Source organism: Corvus kubaryi, unplaced genomic scaffold, assembly GCF_017639235.1.
Source record: "Corvus kubaryi isolate FWS band 111438036 unplaced genomic scaffold, C.kubaryi_AGA036_p1.0 37387, whole genome shotgun sequence".
Classification (NCBI taxonomy): Eukaryota; Metazoa; Chordata; class Aves; order Passeriformes; family Corvidae; genus Corvus; species Corvus kubaryi.
The window spans coordinates 3,776,063-3,796,767 of record NW_024581129.1 but is presented as its reverse complement, the minus strand read 5'-3'; the positions used below and the strand labels follow the sequence as shown (position 1 = coordinate 3,796,767).

Sequence of the window (20,705 nt, the reverse complement as noted above, 5' to 3'; positions counted from 1 at the left end):
CCAGAGGTGTGGGCTATTTTATGTTGTTCTGAGAACCAAGAGAATTTCTGCAGGAAACTGATTGTGGCAGCACAAAGGAAAGGAAGTTGTCAGGATGTGGCCAATGTTTGCACTGATCTCCAGGTGCACTGTTAACTCTGTCTCATTAACTGCAGGATACTTTATGCTGAAAAAAATCAGGGGAGGTATGTGCCTTTTAGCTTTTATTCCCAGCCAACTTCATGCTGATAAATAATGAGATTTTAATAATGTCAAATTATGTCCTGGAAATCTGACATCCAAATCATGCAATCTGTTATGTTTTGATTCAGTAAAGCCACACAGGTTTAAGCTTGTCTGCAACAGGTTTTTATCAAGAAAGCAAAAGCAAAAAAAAAAAAATCACACATTTTATTGACCACATATACCTGAACACTTTTTATTTAGAGTGTATTATGAGCCAATGCTTCCTTTATGAAGCTTTCCAGAAAGTCCATTTCTGTAGTATCTTGACATGATATTGGAGTCCACGTCTCTTCATCGCAATAGAACCAGGGGAATTTTCTAGTGGCTGATCACTTTCTTTAATTAACTGAAATTACATCTTCAGAGCCCGACAAAATTTGATTCTGAAATGTAAACTTTTGAAACTAGGACCTCTATGAAGTTGGTCAACAAGGACCTGTCTTGAGCTAGCTGTGTTAGTAACTCACACAGAAGCAGAGCATGACATTTTTGTTAGTTCATTGATTTGACTTAATTAGCACTTCAGCAAGAGGGCTATAAGCCATAGATCAACTCAAATATTAAGTTTAATTCTGTGAGAAAATAACACTGTTAATAATGGCACTTAACTAGTGCTTACTTTCTAGTACACATTATATACATACAGAAACATACAGTACACCTTCCTGTTCAGAGGTTTACATTTAAATGATACAGTTTAAGAAATAATTTAATAAACTCTTTGCAGATTCTTTTTACATCAGTAGGCTGATTTTTATCTTGCATATATACAGTATTTTATTCATATCTATTTAAATGTGTAATAGATAAGCCCCTATTTACAGTCACCAGAAACCTTCAGGTGTTTGAAATGGAAAGGTCCCATTCTTGAGAACTTTGTAAAGATTTGTCCATAAAAGTTCTTCCTAATTTATGATACCTTGTATTTCCTTAAGTATTTTACTGCACTTGCCCCCCTACTGTTCTTTATATAAATATTGCAAAGCTCTCTCTTTTTAGGATGCTGCTTTTTAAGAGATACCACGTGAGAGTGCTGCAATTAAGTTCAGAATTTGCTCAAGAGAACAGCAGCCAGGCAGATCCATGGCACAGTTTCTTTGAGGCAACTAATACATCAAATTAACTTTTAAAGGAGGTTGAGTGGATGATACCAGTCTTGTTCATTAAATTATCCAAGTTGTTGTATGTATGATTGCCATGACATTCAGTGTTTGTCAAGGATACAGACAAATACCCGTTGCAGTAAAAAAGATTAGGAAAAAACCAGATTTGATACCCCACGGGTAAATTACATAAAAATCTGTCTTTCTACATCTCTTAAATAGCAGCTTCCATTTTAGTACATAAATTTGTTTGTAATGTCCAATCACTGAGTAAGATTTGGATCATCGTAAAGGAGTCAGTGTGAAGAAGTAAACATGAGTATTGAATGGTACCAGGTGTGCAAGACCAAGCAGGGATGGGAGAGAAAGGAAAGTTAAATAAATTGTGCAGAGAAGTGAAAACAATGAAGAGAAATTATAGAAGAGCCATGATCTGAAACTCGGAGTTTAACACAGAGAGAAAAGAACAGAAATAAAGGCAACAGTTCTGTTAGAGACAGAAAATAAGATGCCTTAAGAGAAGGAGGAGATGGAAGTGAGGAAGCAACATGGAAGTTGAAATTGCACTTAATGCTGCCTGCTCAGCCACACCGTTCTGGCAGCGTCCCAGTTCTGAAAGCCTCTATTCACACCAGATAAGCCAGTTCCTCCCTTCCTGCATAATGGCAGAGAATTTCTTTAACAGATTTTATATGAGAGATTTAATGTGGTGCATTAAGAAACCTCATTTTCCTCAGATGGGAAGAAGGAGTCTGTTTGCTTGACAGCTGTAAGGAAAGATTTTGTTCTTAAACGCTTCTGTGTGGAAGTGAGCCTGAATGCTCAAGATGTATAGAAATTTATAGAAAATCTCACAAGGAGGGCAAAACCTAGAAAGCAGCCAGTATCATGTATGTCAGCATAGAATCACTATAAATGAGTGTGTGAGCTGGGACACAGTGATAAGGAACAGCTTCATTCCTTAACATGGCTTTCATCAACAGGCTAAAACTGAAAACACCACAGAAACAGGTTATTTACTCTGTAGGCTTTAAGGGTTAAAAAAATTCAATAAAATCTGAAAAGCTATTAAAAAAGTAAAGATTAATGGAAAGTCTTCCACCAGGATGTTGGTAACTTAGAGATGCTTGTAGATAAAGAGGATAAGCAAAGAAGACTATGGGAAGAAATTGCTTGAAGGGAAAAGGTCTGAAAGGTCTGTTCCTCACATGCTTTTCATGTAAAACTTCAGTGTGTACCTCTGCTGACAGACTAGGACCAGTTACCAGACAAGACTGTGCTCTGAGCAATGGGAAATGTTCAGTTCTGGTCTTGCTCCATACGTGAAGCTTGAAAAGTCACATTTTTTTAATGAAGTCACATGGGATTTGAGTTGTGCTGTGACAGATTAAACAACAAAATGATGCTGTAGCATGTATCAAGTGACAGAAATGTCTTGTGGCCCCACACCAGTGGGAGAGTATCAGTTTCACTTGTACCCCCCCCTCCTGTCATTAATGCAACAGCAGCACAAGAACAGGTAGGTTTTGGGTCAGTGCTTTGTAGTTTTGTTGTTGTAACTCTTTATGTGCTTCCTGCAGCATGTCTGCTTTCTTACGTATTTCATATAATCAGTAAAATTTGGTGATCTGGATTGGATTTCTTCATCCCTAGTGTGAAACTAGACTTTACTGTGTATCCAAGAATCCCAATGGAAGGCTTTTTTGAGAGGTCAGCAAAGAGCTGTTGCTGACTGGGATTCCTGTATTGGGGAATTTTATATGATTTCCAAAACTCCAGTGATGTCCTAGATTAAAGAGAGTTTAATTTATTTGTTGCAAACATATCCCTTGAAAATACAAAATGTTAATCATAAACATATTTATTTTTTAAGATAATTACTCTTGTTACATGAACATATGTGGACCATAACCCTTAGCCAGACAATCTTTACTAGTTAAATTCTGATTTAACTTTGTAAATGACTGTGTCCTTCATTTTAATATGTGGAACGAACATCTCTAAGTTCCCTCAGAATTAGTTAATAAATATTTCTAAATTCCTGAAATGTTTTAGGATACAAACAAAGCACTGGAAAATTAAAACACATTTTTGTTATTTGTTGTAGCTAAAAGAAAAATCACTTTACCATACACATTAAAACAGGTTAGTTTGTGTGAGAAAATAATTTCTGAAAATAGTAAGTTAGGCTTCTTTTAGAGGGGATTCAGTGATGGAGAAAGAAATTAAATAATTTAATTTATAATTAACATTTACTATTTGGACATGTATAATTGGATAATATGATCTTCAGTAAAGATCATCTATATAATCTTCATTGAAAAATTCTATTTACTTCATCAAGGATAGCACTATCACTTTGTACAGAAAACAACGTAATACCTTTTCCTATACAAGATACAAGGTGCTGTGTCTTCAGTCAAGACTTCAGTAAACTGCTTAGTTGATTTCTTCAGACAGGAAGATCAGAGCCATGAAAACAGAGTTTATCCTTTGTCACCAGTTCAGTGCACTAAGGTATCAGATGTCACAGGTAGTGCAGCACACAGGCCAGAGCCTCACACCACTTCAGCAAACACCTACTGGAAAATTAAGACTCTTGCATTCAACTGCAATGGAAGCTCCTTCCAGCCTCTTGGTTGGGACTCGCTAATGTCTGAGTGCCAGCACAGCAGTGTCACAGTCCCAGCACTGAGCACCCAGCGCGGCAGTCACAGAGCACCAGGGGTTGTGTCACACCTATGTCATGACCTGCTGTACCACTGTGCGCTCGTGAGAACACCCTTGATTCCCACAGTGTATCTTTTTAAGCAACCGTCGTAATTTGTTGGGGAAGTTTTTGTTAATGTATCTGTAGAGCAGAGGCATGACAAAGCTGCTGGAGAAAGCCAGGAATTTTGACAAAATCGTGGCGAAGTGTAATATTTGAATGGAATTTACAGCTGGAATTCTTCCTCGTAGGTTAGTAAACGTGCTTACCAAGAGAATAACGTAATAGGGTGTCCACAGGGTGAACTGGGTACAGACTGTGGCAATCAGCAGCCTGTGCACTGATGGATCCAAGCGCCCAGTGTCCTGATCCAGTGGCGTGGCCTCCTTGCGTATCCGCAGGATCAGCGTCAGTGCGTAGAGAACAGCGATGGCGGGTACAACGTACCCGATGAACACCATGATGGCATCTGCTGCTTCCTGGTTCTGCATCTTGGAACACTCAATTATTTTGGTGGACACGTGGTTGCAGACGTAGAACAGGAGAGATGAGAAGCTTGTGAGCATGGCACCGCCCCAGATGAACCCACAGACGTGTTTGGTGTTGTACACACTGGACATGTAAGTCCTGGGCAGAGCACGCTCAATGTAGTAGTCCAGACTGAGCAGTGTGGTAGAGTATATGGTAACTAATGATGAGACGTTGAATAAAATAAGAAAGGTAATATAAACTTCATTGTTGGAATTCCAGATGGCCCATTTTGTATTGGCAAGACCTAGCAGGTACATTGGTGCCAGAGTGTTGATGATGAGACCGGCAACGGCAATGTTGACGAAGTAAACATCTGGCATAGTCATAGTAGCTTTGTTGTAGAGGTTAACTAGGACCAGCAGGCCATTGTAACAAAGGCCAATTGGGAAACATATAATGAGGTAGAGTAGGGAAAAGATGGAAAGCACAAGGTCGAAGTCATGGCAGAGATGCTGGTCCTCACTGTTCTCAGTACTGTTGATTAAGGCTTCACAGCTCCACATAGTGATTTTAGCTTTTGTGTCTTCTTTGCTGGTTACCAGCTTTTCTGTAGAGCGAGAAACAGTGAAAGTGTTGTTAAAATATTACATTCTAAATGAAATGCAGAGTACTGTGAAGAAAACATTTTGAATTTAAAGATTACACGTGTCACATAACTGATGTTGTTAGTCTAGAAGAAAGTCAACTGTGATTCAAAATTTCATGAGACTAATACATGTTCTGAAGTTGTAATTTAAATGAAACTAGTGGTAAATTAGTTGATACAGGACACTCAACAGAAGTAAGTTGTAAACTATCCTTAAGTATTGATGTATATATGAATAGTAATACAATTTAAAAAACCTGTCAAACAGTACCTTGTATATAGCTAATAATACATAAGGATAACTACTGAAGAGTGGAAGGATATAAGCTGAAGCACAAATCTTCACAATATGATGGAAAATAGAGATCTCTTAAGATGTTAAATAAGCTTTACCTTGAAAAAAGAGTTTCTTAAGAGGCACATCCAAGGCAGTATGGTGGATGTGTACTGGATCACTGATAAAATTGACAAAGACTAGAGGATACTGGGAAATGAGGTGTAAGGAGGGGGAGTTTGGTTTTGTTTTTTTTTAAATAGGTCAGTTTGTATTCAGACTTCCAACCTTATAACCATTTAGTTTCAAAAAAACAATGGACCTCTGTAGTCCAGGGAACCTAATATCAGGGCAGTCTGAGTTTCCAAAAGGCAAGAATCAGCTATCATTTCCTCTCAAAATAGCTCGAATTCTTTAAAAAAGTATGCTACTATCAGCAGTTGTGGCCCAGCCATCTTTGCTTTATCATCAGTCAAGAGAGAGCGTTTTAACTGAAACCAAGTGAACTTCAAAGCAATTGTGTAAAGTCTCTTTCCAAAGTGCAGAAACAAGAAATAATCTCTGAAGTACAACTCAAAACAGGCACAGCCTTAAAATCATGGCTGTTACTCATGGCAGCCCATGTCAGGGACAGTGCAGAGCGGGTGCAGCAGGTGATTTCCCACGTCATGTACCCTGTCTGTCACATACTCCTGTGGTTTTGTGTGCTTCCCTTTCAGCACCTATAGCAAAGTATAAGCACACATACCTGGATTCTTTCCAAAGAGAGAGCAAGATTTAATCAATCCACAGTAAACATTGTGCAATGAAAATGAATGCTACTAGACAACATGCTACACACTCCATGGAACAGATGGCTAAATTATACTGTGTGGGGTCTGTAAGCATATGGGGACGTGACTGCATCTCCCTGGTGCTAATTCTTTTGACTCTTCAGCCATAGTACAGAATTTGTCCCAAAATCGTGTCAACTTCCATGTTTTATTTCCCACTGCAGTTGTTTTGTGTGCATTTTTCTTCTAAGTACCATAAGCTGAGCCAGAAATCAGGCTAAAAATACAGTAATTTTAGCCAGGCAAGCAAATTTTTATTCCACTGTCCTATGTTGGATTTCCTCAGAGAAGTGGCTTCTGTGACAGCACCAGAAGTTCTGTTGTTTTCAGAGCTTGTTTTCGCCTTTGTGGGAAAACTTGACTTTTTCAGTTCATTGTCTCACACCAGTTCTTCAGCTATATTGTTGTGTATGAGTGGACTGTATCATATCTATGTTGTCTTTCCATCCTCATTCTATTTTTGAGCACCAAAAACAACCCAGGTTGTTTTCAGGCAGCATCTGTTAAGTTTTTAAGAAAGAAAAAGTAAAGCTGTTGTTTTTCGCAGTTGAAGGGAACCAAAACTACACCTCATTCAACTGTTACGACTCGATTCAAGCAAAGCAGCAGACTGGAACTAGGTATTGCAAATATATGCATTCTCGTGAGTGCAAAGGTGACTAAGCACAGGCATGGATACAATCACATAATTCCATTATGTAGGTTTATCCTTTAAGCATGTAGCTTTGATTACTCCAGACTGAGTTACATCAGCCACTGAATAACTTGCCTGTATCTCAGAAGATCAACAGTCTTTGTTACCAGGCTTTGTATTTTACAGAGCAGGGGGATGTCTGGTTTCACAAGTGGTTTTAGTCACTGCCCTTTTTTTTCCTTTACGTCCTGTAAGTGCAGTTAAACACGACAATTCCGTTTTGATGATAGAAATGGCAGACGATTTGCTGTGTTAAATAGTAATCTTAGGGAAATGCCAGTATTTACCTCTGGAATGAGCAAAAATAAAATCCAAAATCAAAGCATTTTCTCAGATTTTCTTGCTGACAAAATTTTAAGTTCCGAGGTGAAGTATTTCTGCCGCTACAGCCGAAATGCCCCGTGTTTAATGCTCACTTACCAGCGAAGGCACTGAACCTGCTCGCTGCGCTGTGCTCCGCAGGCCCCGCTCAGCATTTCGCACCCAGCCGTGCCTTTTGTCCCTCCCAACCACGGCAGAGCCCAGGTCACTCCTCAGAGCCCTGCGCGCAGCACCGCGGCTCGCTCAGTCCCCGCTGCCCCCTTCCCTGCGCGGCCACCGGCAGCTCTGCAGCCCCAGGTTGCCTCTGTTGCATAAGTGTGGAGGCTGCAGCCTCTTGTTTACAGTGCCCCGGCTGCGGCGGCCCCAGCGCTGCCCAGATCCTCCCGTTCCCAGCCCGGCACCGCGCTGGACGCGCAGCCCCCGCCCGGGCAGGCAGCGGCACCGCGCGTCGCGCCCGCCGCCGGCTCCCACGGCCCCGCCGTGCTCCGCAGCCTCTCTCACCTTTAATTCCCGTGTGGCCCTGCCCCGAGCCGCCCTCCCGAGGCACGGAGCCGGCCGCCAGGCCCCGGCGTGGCTCTCCCGGGGAACATGGTGCTGGCCCGGCCAGCGCCAGGCACCGCGCTGGGAGCCGCTGCCTGCGCTGCACTTGTTTTGCCTCTCTAAGTTACTCACAAGTTTCTGCTTGGCTTGGCAGGCGCCTGGCCCCTCCCTTCCCGTGTTTACAGCCAGTTTCAAGAAGCGAGAGGCTGTGCTCGGAGCTGTTGGATCCGGCTCGCTTTGTAGTCCCTGGGTTTTCGGATTTACTGCTTAAAATGCACGCGGGTTTGTTATGGTTTTGTCATCGGCGCTGGGGTTCTCCAGGGATGATGCACAGCCCGTGCCATTCTCCGCAAGTGCAGTCAGCAGCCCTCGTTCCAGAGCGTGGGCTTTATTTTGAACTCGGGGTGAGAATGTGTAGCTTTGAGGTTTCATTTTTATAGGCCATATATCCTGAACAATCAGTATTTAAAAATTCCCATACAACAAAGTGCACAGGTGCTTGTGGTGCTGGCAGACATGAGCCAGCTTGTAAAACCAGGTAGGAAGAAAAGTTTCTGAGCGTTTACTTTGAATTTGGAGATTGTTTTGGTGTTGTGAAAAGGTGTTATGACATAACCCTCATTTTGTGATGGTGTTATGAGTTCTATTCTGCTTCCTTTTTAAAAAAGGTGATTAATCTCATGGATATTTGCATGTCACTTGCAGTTAATGGATGTGAATGTATATATTTTCCACAACTTTAAAATGGATCACTTCTTGAAATAGTTTTTGAACTGCAGATTGGTAATTCATGCCATACTGAATTTTGTACTGTGGTTGTTCCATTGTTCATATGGAAACTTCTCAGACTAATTAAATAAAGTTACTACCTTTGAAGTATGTTTTTAACTGATACTACCAAAAACAGAGAGCTGCCTTTTCCAAATAATTTGTGTTATATTTAGAAATTCCAAGGCTTTATTCCATAGCAAATAAACACCAATGTAGCATCCCTTACTGAAAAAATAAGCAGGTGTTTATGGAATAAATACCGGAAAAACACGAAACCTGAGATTAGCTCAGTTGTTTAGAGCATGATGATGATAACACCAAAGTCGTGGGTTTGATCTCTGTATGGGCCATTCACTTAAGACTTGGACTAGATCCTTGTGGGTCCCTTCCAACTCAGAATATTCTGTGAAGTCTAAAAATGGTCATCCAGTTTGTGTTGAGTTACTCTGACTGCAGTTTGTATTTGAATATTCATTACGAATATTGTAAAACCACCGCAGCTCCCAAATGACAGAAAATACCCCTGTTCCTGTTTGATACATAGTCCACAGACAGAATTGTCTGTGTGCTGCGGATAACTTCATGTTACAAACTGTAGCACCAAGTTTTTGGTGCTTCAAAACATTAGAAGGACTTTAATCATCCTAAGTTCACCAGGGAATCAGCAAAGTAGGAAAGGTATTCATGTAGAAGCACTTTTAGAGTGCTCATACTTGGCCAAAAGCCAATTTCCTTACACTCCATTAAAGCTGAAGGTGGTTTTATTTAGATAACAATGTGCATGAAGCACTTAAGAAAAAACTTATTGCAACACAGCACAAAAAGTTGAGAGCAATTGGTGGCAAAGATTATTTTAGAAAAGATGTGTAAAATGAAGTTTAAATAATGAGAAAAAAATGACAGTTCTGCTCAGTTGTATTACAGAGTCCATAGCTGCAGTCAGGCTTTTTCAGACATTTTCATTCATAATGCAGCACCAAGTTGCAGAGCAGGTTGGGTAAGAGTGTGAAGCATGACCATTCTACGCTCGGATTATTTTATTTGACTTAAAAAACCAACCCTTTATCCAGCTGCAGCAATGTCTCTTTGCTCTGCAGATTTTTTTGTTTATACAATAAATGGTTTGTCTACTTGCTCTATTATCATCTCTATGTGACGTAGCTCTTACCTGGTTTATCTGACCTCTGAATGTGTTTTCACAAGCTGTTGGTATCATTATAAACTAACAGCTAATAAAGTACATAGACAAGGTAAGTCTCTAAACATGCCAAGCACTTGCACCTTTGTCACGTCTTCTTGAGTTCCCACAGGATCTCTTCATTCCTACAGACTGACACCTGGTGCTGCCTTGGGGGAGGCTGGGCCCTGCACAGAGCTTTGCTGGGCAGCACAGATTTGCTTCAGATCTAGGCTGAGCAAACTAAAAATCATGGCCAGAAGTGCTGTTGTGCATATATAAACCATGATTTAGTAGATTGTCAGCACCTCGTCAGGGTTTGGTAGGTGCTTTTTGGAAGTGTCATGCTGAATATTACTTATGGATTGAGTCTTAAAACTTTAAATAGTGGATGATCAATATTTCTGGAAAATAACAAACCTACAGTTTGTTGTACATTAAGGGGAAGAGATTGAATTCTGAAGTGCTGGAGAGTGAAGTGTCACACTGCTGTTACCTCTCAGTCTGGGTGACATGACATTTCTTCAGGCTTACTAGCTTATATACATACCATAGGGATTAACAAGTGACTTGTTGGCTGGATATACAGAAAAGAAAAACGAAATAGCCCAGGTTAGATGTGAGGGGGAAAAAAATTGCAGCAGTGCAGGCAAGTAGGTTTCACAGTGTAGTTTCCTCATGCAGTTGCTGAGTTGCTGCTGTTTGTAAAACAATGATACAGCTCAGATAAAATGCTTATAACATGACTGGAGAAGAAAATCCTGCTTGATACTGGGGGCTGGGCTGAAAAACAGGCCCCTTCCAACCCTATCATTTATGTCTTTGTGGTGTAACCATTGACCAGTTTGGCAAGTGGGAAGTTCATAATTGATACTGGTTCCATTTGTAATGTGGTTAATTCAGTGCAATGTAAGGTGAGAGAAGGCATGATCAAACAACAAGAATACGTGATACAAAGTAGCATGGAATATAATAAGCCTGTGTTGGCTATTTTAAGAAGTACAAATCAAAAAGCAAGAGTAGGTCAGTTGAAAGAGAGGGAGCAAGGAGTTTGCCACTCGTGGCAAGTGAACTCATAGAAGAGCAATCACCCAACCTTCTGGTCCCACTCATTTCACCCATCATTAGGCTCAGGTTTTGGTTTTCTAAACCCTTTCCCTTTGCTGTATATCTTGCTTTAGTAGCAGCATAACAATAGTAAATAATTAAAACAATAAACCCAAGATCTTTGACTTACATAACCCAACTCTTGCCTACTCCTGGCTTGATTCTGCACAATTTGAATGCTGTGAACCCATTTCCAGCTCTATCAGTAATTGCCTTGCCTTGCACCAGTGTTTTTCCTTTAACATTCCTTCTATCCATGCCTAAATTCTTATGTACATTTCCTGGTTTCTTAAAATACCCCTTTAGTTTCACATCTGCCTGGCCAGTGTTTTCCTCTTTATCTCTCCCTGATGAACCCCCTTACCATGGACGTTGCACCTCCCATCGTTACTTGCTCATATGACACACACACAGTATCGTATGCAGCTTACGACAGGGCTTCCATGCATGACACACTTTCACTTCTACTTTGTGACTTTCCTGTGGGACACCTCAGGCTGAACTTTGGTATTTTGAAATCAGCAATAAAAATGACATTCTCAAGAACTGTGAGGGCGCATTTCCGTTGCACGTGGCACGAGTACAGAGATACCCGTGTTCCTGAAATTGGTCTTTGCATTTTGCTTTGGCCGCCCTTTGAGGTTGCTCACTCTGCTTTTCCAGAAATTCTGAACATGTATTGTCTTCAGAACTCCTTGTGGGCACCCTTCTCACTTGCTGGGTGAACTTTGTTACTGTTCCACAGATGTTGGCAACCTCTGTCTCATTTGTTTATCCTTTCGTTCTGTAAGCACTGTCTTTGTGGTAGATCATCTGTATAGCAGCTACCTGGTGATTCAGATCCCACCTGTGCCCTGATAATCTGCTTACTGCCCATGGCCTCTTGGCAACCTGCTAAGTAGATGCTTTTTTCCCATTTTGACCTTTTGTTGTTGTTATTTATCATTGTTGTTATTATTAAATAGATAAATAATATGTAAAACTATTAATATTAACAATGTCAGCTGCACATTTGGTTTCTGTTTAGATTGTTCAGCTCTTTGGGAATCTGAGTTCATGTAAGGCCATGTCAAAAGTAAGTCTGCAAATTGCTGCTGCTGGTCACTAAGCATCAACAAATGAGTTCAGATGGGCATTTGGTTTGGAAGAAAGAGGAAAACTTGATTTTAAGGTATGGCAACTGTTTTTTTAGGATGCACATACTCTGTAATAGGTTAGAACTGCAGAACTTTCTTCTGTTTCAGAGTTCATAGAAGGTTGCTCAGAACAACGTGTGTATCCATCAGAAATGAGTAATTGTATTTGCTTAGGTTCTCTTCCCCCCCTGCTGCCCCCCTCAATTTCTAAGCAGCCTTAAAGCTTATGAGAACAGATAATACACTCCAATAAAGAAAGACAAAAAAGATCAACTACCCTGGAAACCATAAGCAAAACTGCTAAATAGTGTGTTTAAGAGCCCTTTAGATCTGCTGGAGAGTGGCAGTGTCATGGTGCTCTGGAAGGCTGTTATAACCAAGCCCTGTGGGGTAAAAGTGCTGTGCAGAGGAGATAGCCCAGCACTGCAGCCCCTGAAGATTTGTGTGGAAGGAGTCCCTTGTTCAGACACAGATGCTATCTGCCAGGCACATCTGCCACTCCAGATAAACCCTCCTTTTTGTGCTGTTCATTTCTTTGCAGCGGAGCCTCTGGGGGAGCTGGGTTGCCAGTGGCTGTGCCCTCCTGGCAGCTGCTGGGGAACAGCTGCACCAGGGGCTCTGCACGGGTTAACTCCATAAACTCACTCATGTTTTGTTAAGTTCTCCCTGTCCCAGCATCGGATGAGTGGCACTGATGGGCTGCTCCACCTCTTCCTGACTTAGCTTTATCACTGAATTCTCTAAGAGCTTCTATGTGGAAAACATGATATTGTTTCTTTTTTAACGTTTCTGTGCAGCGAGAAAGAATTCACTCTAGAGTGAACAGTGCAGCTTTTAATACTTAAAGACTTCATCACTGCAGAAAGTGAAATACCTTGCTTTTGTGCAGTTCTAAAGGTGGGGATTCCCTCAGGCAAAATGAATTTACAAAGTGGTTACCTGTATTCATCCTTAGCTGCCAGGGGTCCTGAAATGAGATACAGTTTGGAGATGCCCAAATATCCACTAGATAATACTTTTTTTAAAAAATTAAGTTATGTGCAAAACAAAACCCCAGTAATTTTCCTAGTATTCATATTCACTTCCAGGAACTTACAGCGTATTAAATAACAGGAATAATTAGAATGAATGCAGTATTAGAAAATCAGCTTACGTATGGTGCTTTGGGTTCTGGATTTTATAAAGCTGACCAGTTGGAATACAAGAAGTGACAGTTTTTAAGCATCAGCAGAGTAGATGGCGCCGTTCAGAGTGCTGAACAGCCAGTTAGCACTGCTGCACTTCTGCTCCATGCTTTCAGAGCACTTGGAAGCTGAATTTGATGCAGCCATTCTACTTTAAAACTAAGTAGCAACAACCTTAAATAAAATTCAGTGTCAGGATGACTGGAAGTTGTTATGTATATATATTAATTCTTTTAATTGCTTCACTGAAAACAAACAAAAAAAAATTTAACCTTCGTGAGAATTTTCAGTGTGCTTATAACTGGTGAGCCACAGAAATCAAAAGAATTAATTAAAAAATACAGAAAAAGTCAGTTTCTGGGAGAGCACACAAGCAAATAATTTCCTTCAGTTTAAAACTGAATGTAAGTTGCAGATTCTTTTTGTATGAAATACTGCAACTCAGTGGATCTAAGAAAGGTTACAGACACCTTTAGCATCTTTACTGTTGTGATGTTGATGTTCAGAGCAGCTGGGACTTAGTAGACACTTTATCCCACTGTTTTTAATGACAGTATTTAGTTCATTTGTTCTGACTTCAGGAAGCTAATAGACTAGATAAATTTCGTTAATGAATCTTTCATAACTTATAATCATCCATGTTTCAATATAAGGAGTTTTGCCCCCAGTATCTACAGACACTTAAACTGTAGAGCAGCAGGTCAGTTAAGACTAGTTTTGGGGAAAAAACATTTACGAAACTTATGTGTTCCCATTTTTATCTAAAGGTCATTAGATCCTAGAAACTTCTGCTGAGGCCTTTTTAATATTTGAGATAATATAAAAGACAGTTTTATGGTAAAATTCTTTGCTTAGGTACTGTCTTTTAATAAATGCAGACAGGTCATTTGCACCTCTTCTTACAAGATAGCAAGTGCCAGGATCTCTGCATTTCCAGCATTTTGGAATTGCACAGGTTCCAGGTAAGGAATGTTTGTACTTCTGGTTCGTGTAAATCAGCATCGCCCCAGTAAAGAGGACAGATTCTCGCCAATCCAAATTAATGCAAATGATACCAATTCTGGGCTTTGCTGACTGAATTTAGTCCAGGAAGAGAGTGTCAAAGGTGCATGGACTGTGCTGGAATTACTCTGTAAATGAGTTGGCCCGGCGAGCTGGCAGGGTGGAAACAGCAGCTCTTATCTTCTCCCACTGTTTGTCAGCTTCACCCGTGCTCAGGGCTTGTGGCAGGGAACTCTGCTGAAATTTGGCAGCACGGAAACATTCCCCACAGATCTTTTGGTGCCAGTTGCAGAGACTGACAGGAGGAACAGATGGTACTTTTCCTGGAAAATATAACATAATGCTGTTTCCTATTAGAAACACTGGCGAAAGCTGTGACTCGGTGACTTATCAACCAGACCATCACGTTGGCTGGGTAGGAAACTCTTGTGGAACAGATTCTGACTGCAGGGACCAGGTTTCCAGTAAAAGCAGAAATATTGACATAGTTCTTTATCAGATAGCATATATAAGAATTATAAAACTGGTTTGAGTTTAGAGTTTGAAGGGAAAAATCAGCCCTCAGCAGAGTTACAGTAAGGCTGAAATGACTTCAAAATTTGTCACATCTGCTGGAGATAAACATATCTTTCTGTTAATTGCTGGCAAGTCTGAGACATCTTGTTCCTGACACTCCTGTGGCTTTTAATTTTCACTGCTTGGTGAAGGAAATAGCATTTTCTAGCTCCCTCCTGGATGAACTTGCATAATTACTGATTACATCTTATTCCATTTATAATGTCTGAATAAAAGATTTAAAATTTACATTTTAGGGGGTCTAGTATAATATTAATGCTGATCCAAGCTTGGTTATTATTAGATGGTAAGATTTAGAAGAAGAATTTTCATTTACCAGGGGCTTGAGGCACCTTACTGACATGAATGAGTTCTGATTTGTCCATCTCTTGCTTCTCATGTGCCACTCCCCACTCCATCAGTGACAGGGGGTTTTTACCCCTTAGTCATCAAAATGTCCTACCAATAAACTCTATTTCTTATAAGACCCCCCACTGCAGCCATATGTATATTTCAGACTTGAAAACAACCTTTAGCACATTCTGTTCTGGGATGCTGATAAAGAGTTTGACAGGTTTAAGTATTTGATGCTGTCATTTGAGTCCTTGGCCATCCTTTCACAGACCTGTGGGTGGGGATGCTTCCTTAGATACTCTTAAAGGGTGTTGTTTTTCCAGGCCAACATGAGGCTGGACAAATACTTCCCAGGGCCAAAGAACCCCTCCAGAGTAATTCTGGGGGAAGAAATGTGCAAAGGAGTACGAGACCTCTGTAAATCTGGACTCTAAACCTAAAGCCTCCCATTACAAAAACATCTGTGAAGTTACACCTGGAGTCTACTACCAGTAGCCACCTGCTGCCCACACTGTGTCCATCCCATGGTATTTTGGAAAGCCATGCTTAGGATTTGTACAAATTCGTGGGACTACAGCCACATTAATGGCATGGAAATAGATGCTAGTGCTTACTAACTACAGTGTGTCCAGTCACATGCCATACAGGAAATAACTTTTTAAATTCTGAACAGATTTTTTTGTAGAGATTTCTTAAGTGTCCTTCATAGGTAACATGCTGTTTTTAAAGTCTTGCCTGCTTCAGGAAGCAAAACCAACTTCTGTAGCAGCTTTGTTACTTCAGGAGCCCTGATATGTAAAATTACACTGGGTTTGCATGGCAAGGTTTTGGGAAGGTATTCAGTTTTATTTCTCATTACCCTACTCTAATTTGGTGGTTAAGTAATTAATTTTTCTGTAAGCTGAGTCTGTTTTGTTCAGGATGACAGTGGGTGAGTGATCTCTGATCCCTGTCCTTCTCTCAACCCACGAGGCTTGAATTTTATTTTCTCTCCCTGACCAGCTGTAGAGAGGAGTGATAGAATGGCTTTGGCGGGTACCTGGTGCCCAGCCAAGGTCATCCCACCACAAAAATAAATGTATCATCTGCTTCCTCCTGTGCTAATGGGTGGAAGCCTGAGGAGTAATTAGTTTGTCAGAGAGCCAGTTTCTTACTAATGATTGATAAATGGTTGTTTTTACAGAGCCCACACAGGCACTGGGTGCTGAGAACAGTAAAGCACAGTTTGTACAGAGGTCACTGGAGCCTGCTTGTCTGTCTTCACTTACATGAGCCGTGCTTGTTGTAGCTGTTGTGGAAAATATGCAGAATATTCTGATAAGCTCTTATCTGATGTTCAGATCCTGCATGCAGGAGTTCACATGAATGAGTCTGATGTGCAAATCACAAACATTGATGTTTACATGAATCACTTTGTCCAGACATTTGATTAACTTTGTTGCATCACTTCAGAATCGGTCTGACTTCTTTAGAAATCCGTGGAATTCTGTTTGGACTTAATTGATGGAGCCAATCAAACACGTGACAGATGTGATGCTGGCATGACAAACAGGGTGCTGCCTTTTATGCCGCTTTAGCATTTCTCTCAGAACAATGTAAAGTTCAGCTGACAGAGCCCCAAGGGAAAGTAGATGTTCTGTTATGTACGGTAGAAAACAGATTTACAAAAATCACAGTGATGAGTGTAGTTAAAAATGCTTATGGAGGCTAAAAGGGCAGCAGTCATTCTGCTTATTCCGAGCTTCTGCTGAAAGCAGTTAGGAAATGTTTGGTGCTTTGAAGTTTGCCTTTGGCTTACCTTCCCTTGTAATATAAATGAAAGTGCAACCTAATTGTGATTAATTAGTTAATTAGTTTCTGCTGTGCCTATCTGCTTTGCAGTAATATTTCACAGTATGATTTGCTGCATGTTCATTTTTATCCCATGAATAAAATATTAATAAGGATCTCACTTTCATTGAGAACTTTTTTTCTCTCTTAAAGACTAATTGGATTAACTTTTGATCAATTCCTCTGCTATACTTCTCCTCTTCTGTAATACTTCTAGATTTAATATACAGAAACATTGAGATATTGTATATTCAGAGCAATTAATAAAAAAATGTAAAAGCACGTAGTCATCACCTAAAGAAACATTGAGAAATCCGGCCTAATGTGCATGAAAATTGATATGCACAAGAAAAGCTACTGTAACTTTGTTTTGGCCGACCGGATAAAAGTGGGAGTGTGATAAATGCAAACTGTGATGTTTTCCCTAAAGAACTGTTCTCTGAAAACCAAACATTGTTTTCTAACAGTGGCACTATTCATTTTTACTGGTCCAAGGCTTAGATGCATTTATGTAAATTCTTTCTAGGCTCTTAAAAACCAAAAGCAATCTAAAAGGTGAACTGCTTAAAACCTCACCTGGCAGGCACTGCCTTGCTGTCCCTTGGTGGCCAGCAGAAACATTTTGCCCATGAAAGCCAGACCCTTTTCTGAGTGAGCTCAGCAGAGGCTGCAGTCTCTCATTCCTGTGGCAGGAGCAACCAGTGGCAGAGCCACTGTGCCCTTGGCGTGGCACTGGACCCTGTGGCTGCCCTGCACACACGGGCTCAGCATCCCCTAAGATGCAGCCACACGCTCTTATTGGCACAGGGGGCTCTGGCAAAGCCAGGGCCTGATCCTGCCCTAGGCACGGTGCTGTGTACCCTGTCCCTGCTTGTGAAAGGGTTTGGAGAGGCCTTTTTTTTTGGGAAGGACACACTGCGGTTCAGGGAACAGTTCAGCCTTTGGTGTCATTACGGAACGGGAGGCAAACAGTGGCTGCATCAAACCGGGAGAGCTTTGGGACAGGAACAGAATTTGACCATGGGAGCAGCTATTCTGTGCACATTAACAGAGTCATGGACCTGCAGCAAAATGAGCCAAGCTGACAAAAATATGATGTTAGTGAGATGTGATTTTCTTCAGAGCTGCTCATCACAGCTGTGTGTGCCGGGAGTCATATCTCTTCCCACCTTGGAAACACAAGGCTGTTTAGCAAAAGCCTGCAACATCCACTTGGCCTCTGGAGGCTTTAGACAGTAACCAACATTAGACCTGAAAGAGAGCCAGTGTGGGCTTTAAAATATACTTTACTGTAAACCTCAGAATTCTTCTAAGCATTCAGAAGAAACATTTTAATTGGGGGGAAAAAAAATCATGTAAGGAAAATGGTGCTGCTCTGTCATCTGACTTTAATGAGGTGGTAGGTAAATGTAAATTCTTTGCATTTGAATAAAAAGCCTGTAATATCATTATTCCATCTATTTAGCTTGAATACAAATAGTCCTTAAATAATTTTCCTTTTTAAACTGTAATGAAGAAATAATTTATGTGTTTTCCTTCCTCCCCAAAGCAGTAAAGTTTAATATATGATTTTACTTACGACCAAAAAGGAATTGACCCATAAAATGAATGAAGAATTTGTCATTCTTGTTAGCATGTGTATCTTCTTTGGTGTATGTAATATAAATGTTTCATTATTTTATACCATTAGTTGCTTGGTTTTAATTTTGCAGTTTCTTAGAAGCTAAAACTTCACAACAGGACTCTGAGACAGGCTCTAAGTTTAACACCTGAGAACTTTCTGAGTATTGATATTGATCTAAGTATTTCCTTACTTCCATTTTTTTTTGTTCCCTTTGGCTAAGCTTGTATTGTTTATATTAAAGTTAAAACCCCTCAAGTCTCTGTTTACAATGTCTATCACACAGCAGGTCTGCTTGTAGGTCCAATGTAAGTATTTTCCATCAGATATTCTATTGTTGGAAATTGGGCAAATTATTAAATAAACAAGCACTTCTTTAAGATCTGAAGTAACATGTCTTTGAGGAGACAGTGTGGGGCAGCCCAGGATTATGCCTTTTCCTTTTTTGATGGTTGTAATATTTCATACTTATCCCTCATTTGGTTAAGCCGTGATGTATGGTTTGTATTTTGAAACACAGAGAAGAAAACCCAAACTGTGTTGTTGATTTATATTTGATATAATACCAGTGACAGTTGGGCATGGAGTTGAAGGGGAAGTATGCTTTCCTTTTGAAATTCAGACCTCATAAACTTTAGCATATCGGCTTTTTGCAGGAGAAAAATGCAGATATTGGGAGATGGAATAGCACTCCTTTGGTCTCCAGGGAGAGCAGGAGGCAATAATGTGGCTCCTTTGAGTCTGCTGCTCTCTTGCTTTTATAGAGGCAACTGCTTGCTCTTATGGGCCCTGCCAGTCCATCACTTCTTTCAGTCTGCAGTGCCCATAACCTAATACCTTTTCCATTTGCCTGGTTGGGTTTGTCCAGCAGACTTTCCACAAGGTTTGAGTGTAGAGATACAGAATCCCTGACACAATTACGTTCTGTAACTACAGCTTGTAGTGACAAGTGGCGGTTGATCACCTGGAGTTACTTGGGGAACTTGTGGGGCTGTGATTGCTGTGCTTTGACCATAAAGGTCCACATTTTAACAATATCCATACTTACAGAACTTTCCCGGGTATTTCTTATATTTTCCTTCCTCCCCAGAGCAGTAAAGTTTGATATGCTTTTACTTATCAACCTTAAAGGAGATTAACCCTAAAATGAATGAGGAATCCGTGGGGAGACCCATGGATAGGGTTTTGTGCTGAGACTTGGCCCTGGCCACACAGCTGCAAGGGGACTGAGGGAAATGTTGAGGTTTACTTTTGTGACTTATTTTTTAACTCTGCCTCATTGCAAAGTCAGCAAGCACAAGCCTCAGTGAAGGTGGAGCCTCTTCTGTGACCTGCCAGGAAAATTAGCCCGGACCCAGAACACCTTTAAGCAGAAGCCAGATATTTTTGCTGTGCACACGGTAGAGGTTCAGCTGGACAGGAGTCTGGTGTGAGCGTGAGACACACGCAGAGAACATCATGCACTGTTTATTTGTCACCACTAAGCAGCAAGGGATCACAGAAGCCTTGAAGGTCTCCTCACAAGATTAATTTTCAGATGCAGTGTACTGTTCAATGCTTTTGGCTTGATTCATACACTGAATTAAATATGGCAGTTCCCTGTCCATCTTACCCTGAATATGTCTCTCAGTGCTGATGGTTCTGTAAAGTTAAGGCACAGCCGTAAAGTTTGTAATTACAGGTAACTTGTTAATGTGAAAGTGGGATGTGAACAGTGCAGGTTTTTGTTTACAGAATAATGGCTCAGATGTTTAAGTCACCATATGTTTAAGGTGCTGATGTCCCTAATGTGCTGCTACATCTAATTGATAGACAATTCTAGTAATATTTTTTATTTACAGAAGCTAAATAAGACCAAGACAAAGTTCTGTTCAATTTTGTTCGACATTATAGTGACTTTGAGGAGTTCACCCTTCAGGAGTGCTCTATGCAGTAACTTAGGCAGAGTCAGTGATTCAGGTGGAATAAACAAATCACAAGGTTAAAATGAAAGTAGTTTTTCAGGACTGTGGTTGCCAGAGTATTATTTTTATGAGCTGCAGTGGTTTCATTGAAGCATCACTACAGTATTAGTGAATTAGCGGGTGTGTTTCAGCCCTTCATATCCATGTGCAGAGTGTCTGTAAAGAGTGGTTATTCATATAAAGGATT

At 40.6% G+C, this 20,705-nt stretch overlaps 1 protein-coding gene across 4 annotated transcripts in view; it reads right to left on the bottom strand.

The window, feature by feature from the left end:
- Nucleotides 1–377: 377 nt before the first annotated feature.
- The window catches only part of GPR146 (G protein-coupled receptor 146), a 48,995-nt gene continuing 28,667 nt past the window's right edge, over nt 378–20,705 (bottom strand). The window contains exons 1-2 of one of the 4 annotated variants that reach the window (XM_042036831.1): nt 7,779–9,617; nt 378–5,116 (exon numbers count right to left, since the gene is read on the bottom strand). In XM_042036831.1, coding sequence (XP_041892765.1) covers nt 4,068–5,072 — 1,005 coding nt within the window. In that variant the 5' untranslated portion in view covers nt 5,073–5,116; nt 7,779–9,617 and the 3' untranslated portion in view covers nt 378–4,067. Of the gene's footprint in view, nt 5,117–7,031; nt 7,344–7,376; nt 7,659–7,778; nt 9,618–20,705 lie in introns of those variants that run through there. The other 3 variants (XM_042036832.1, XM_042036833.1, XM_042036830.1) reach the window with 3 other exon arrangements.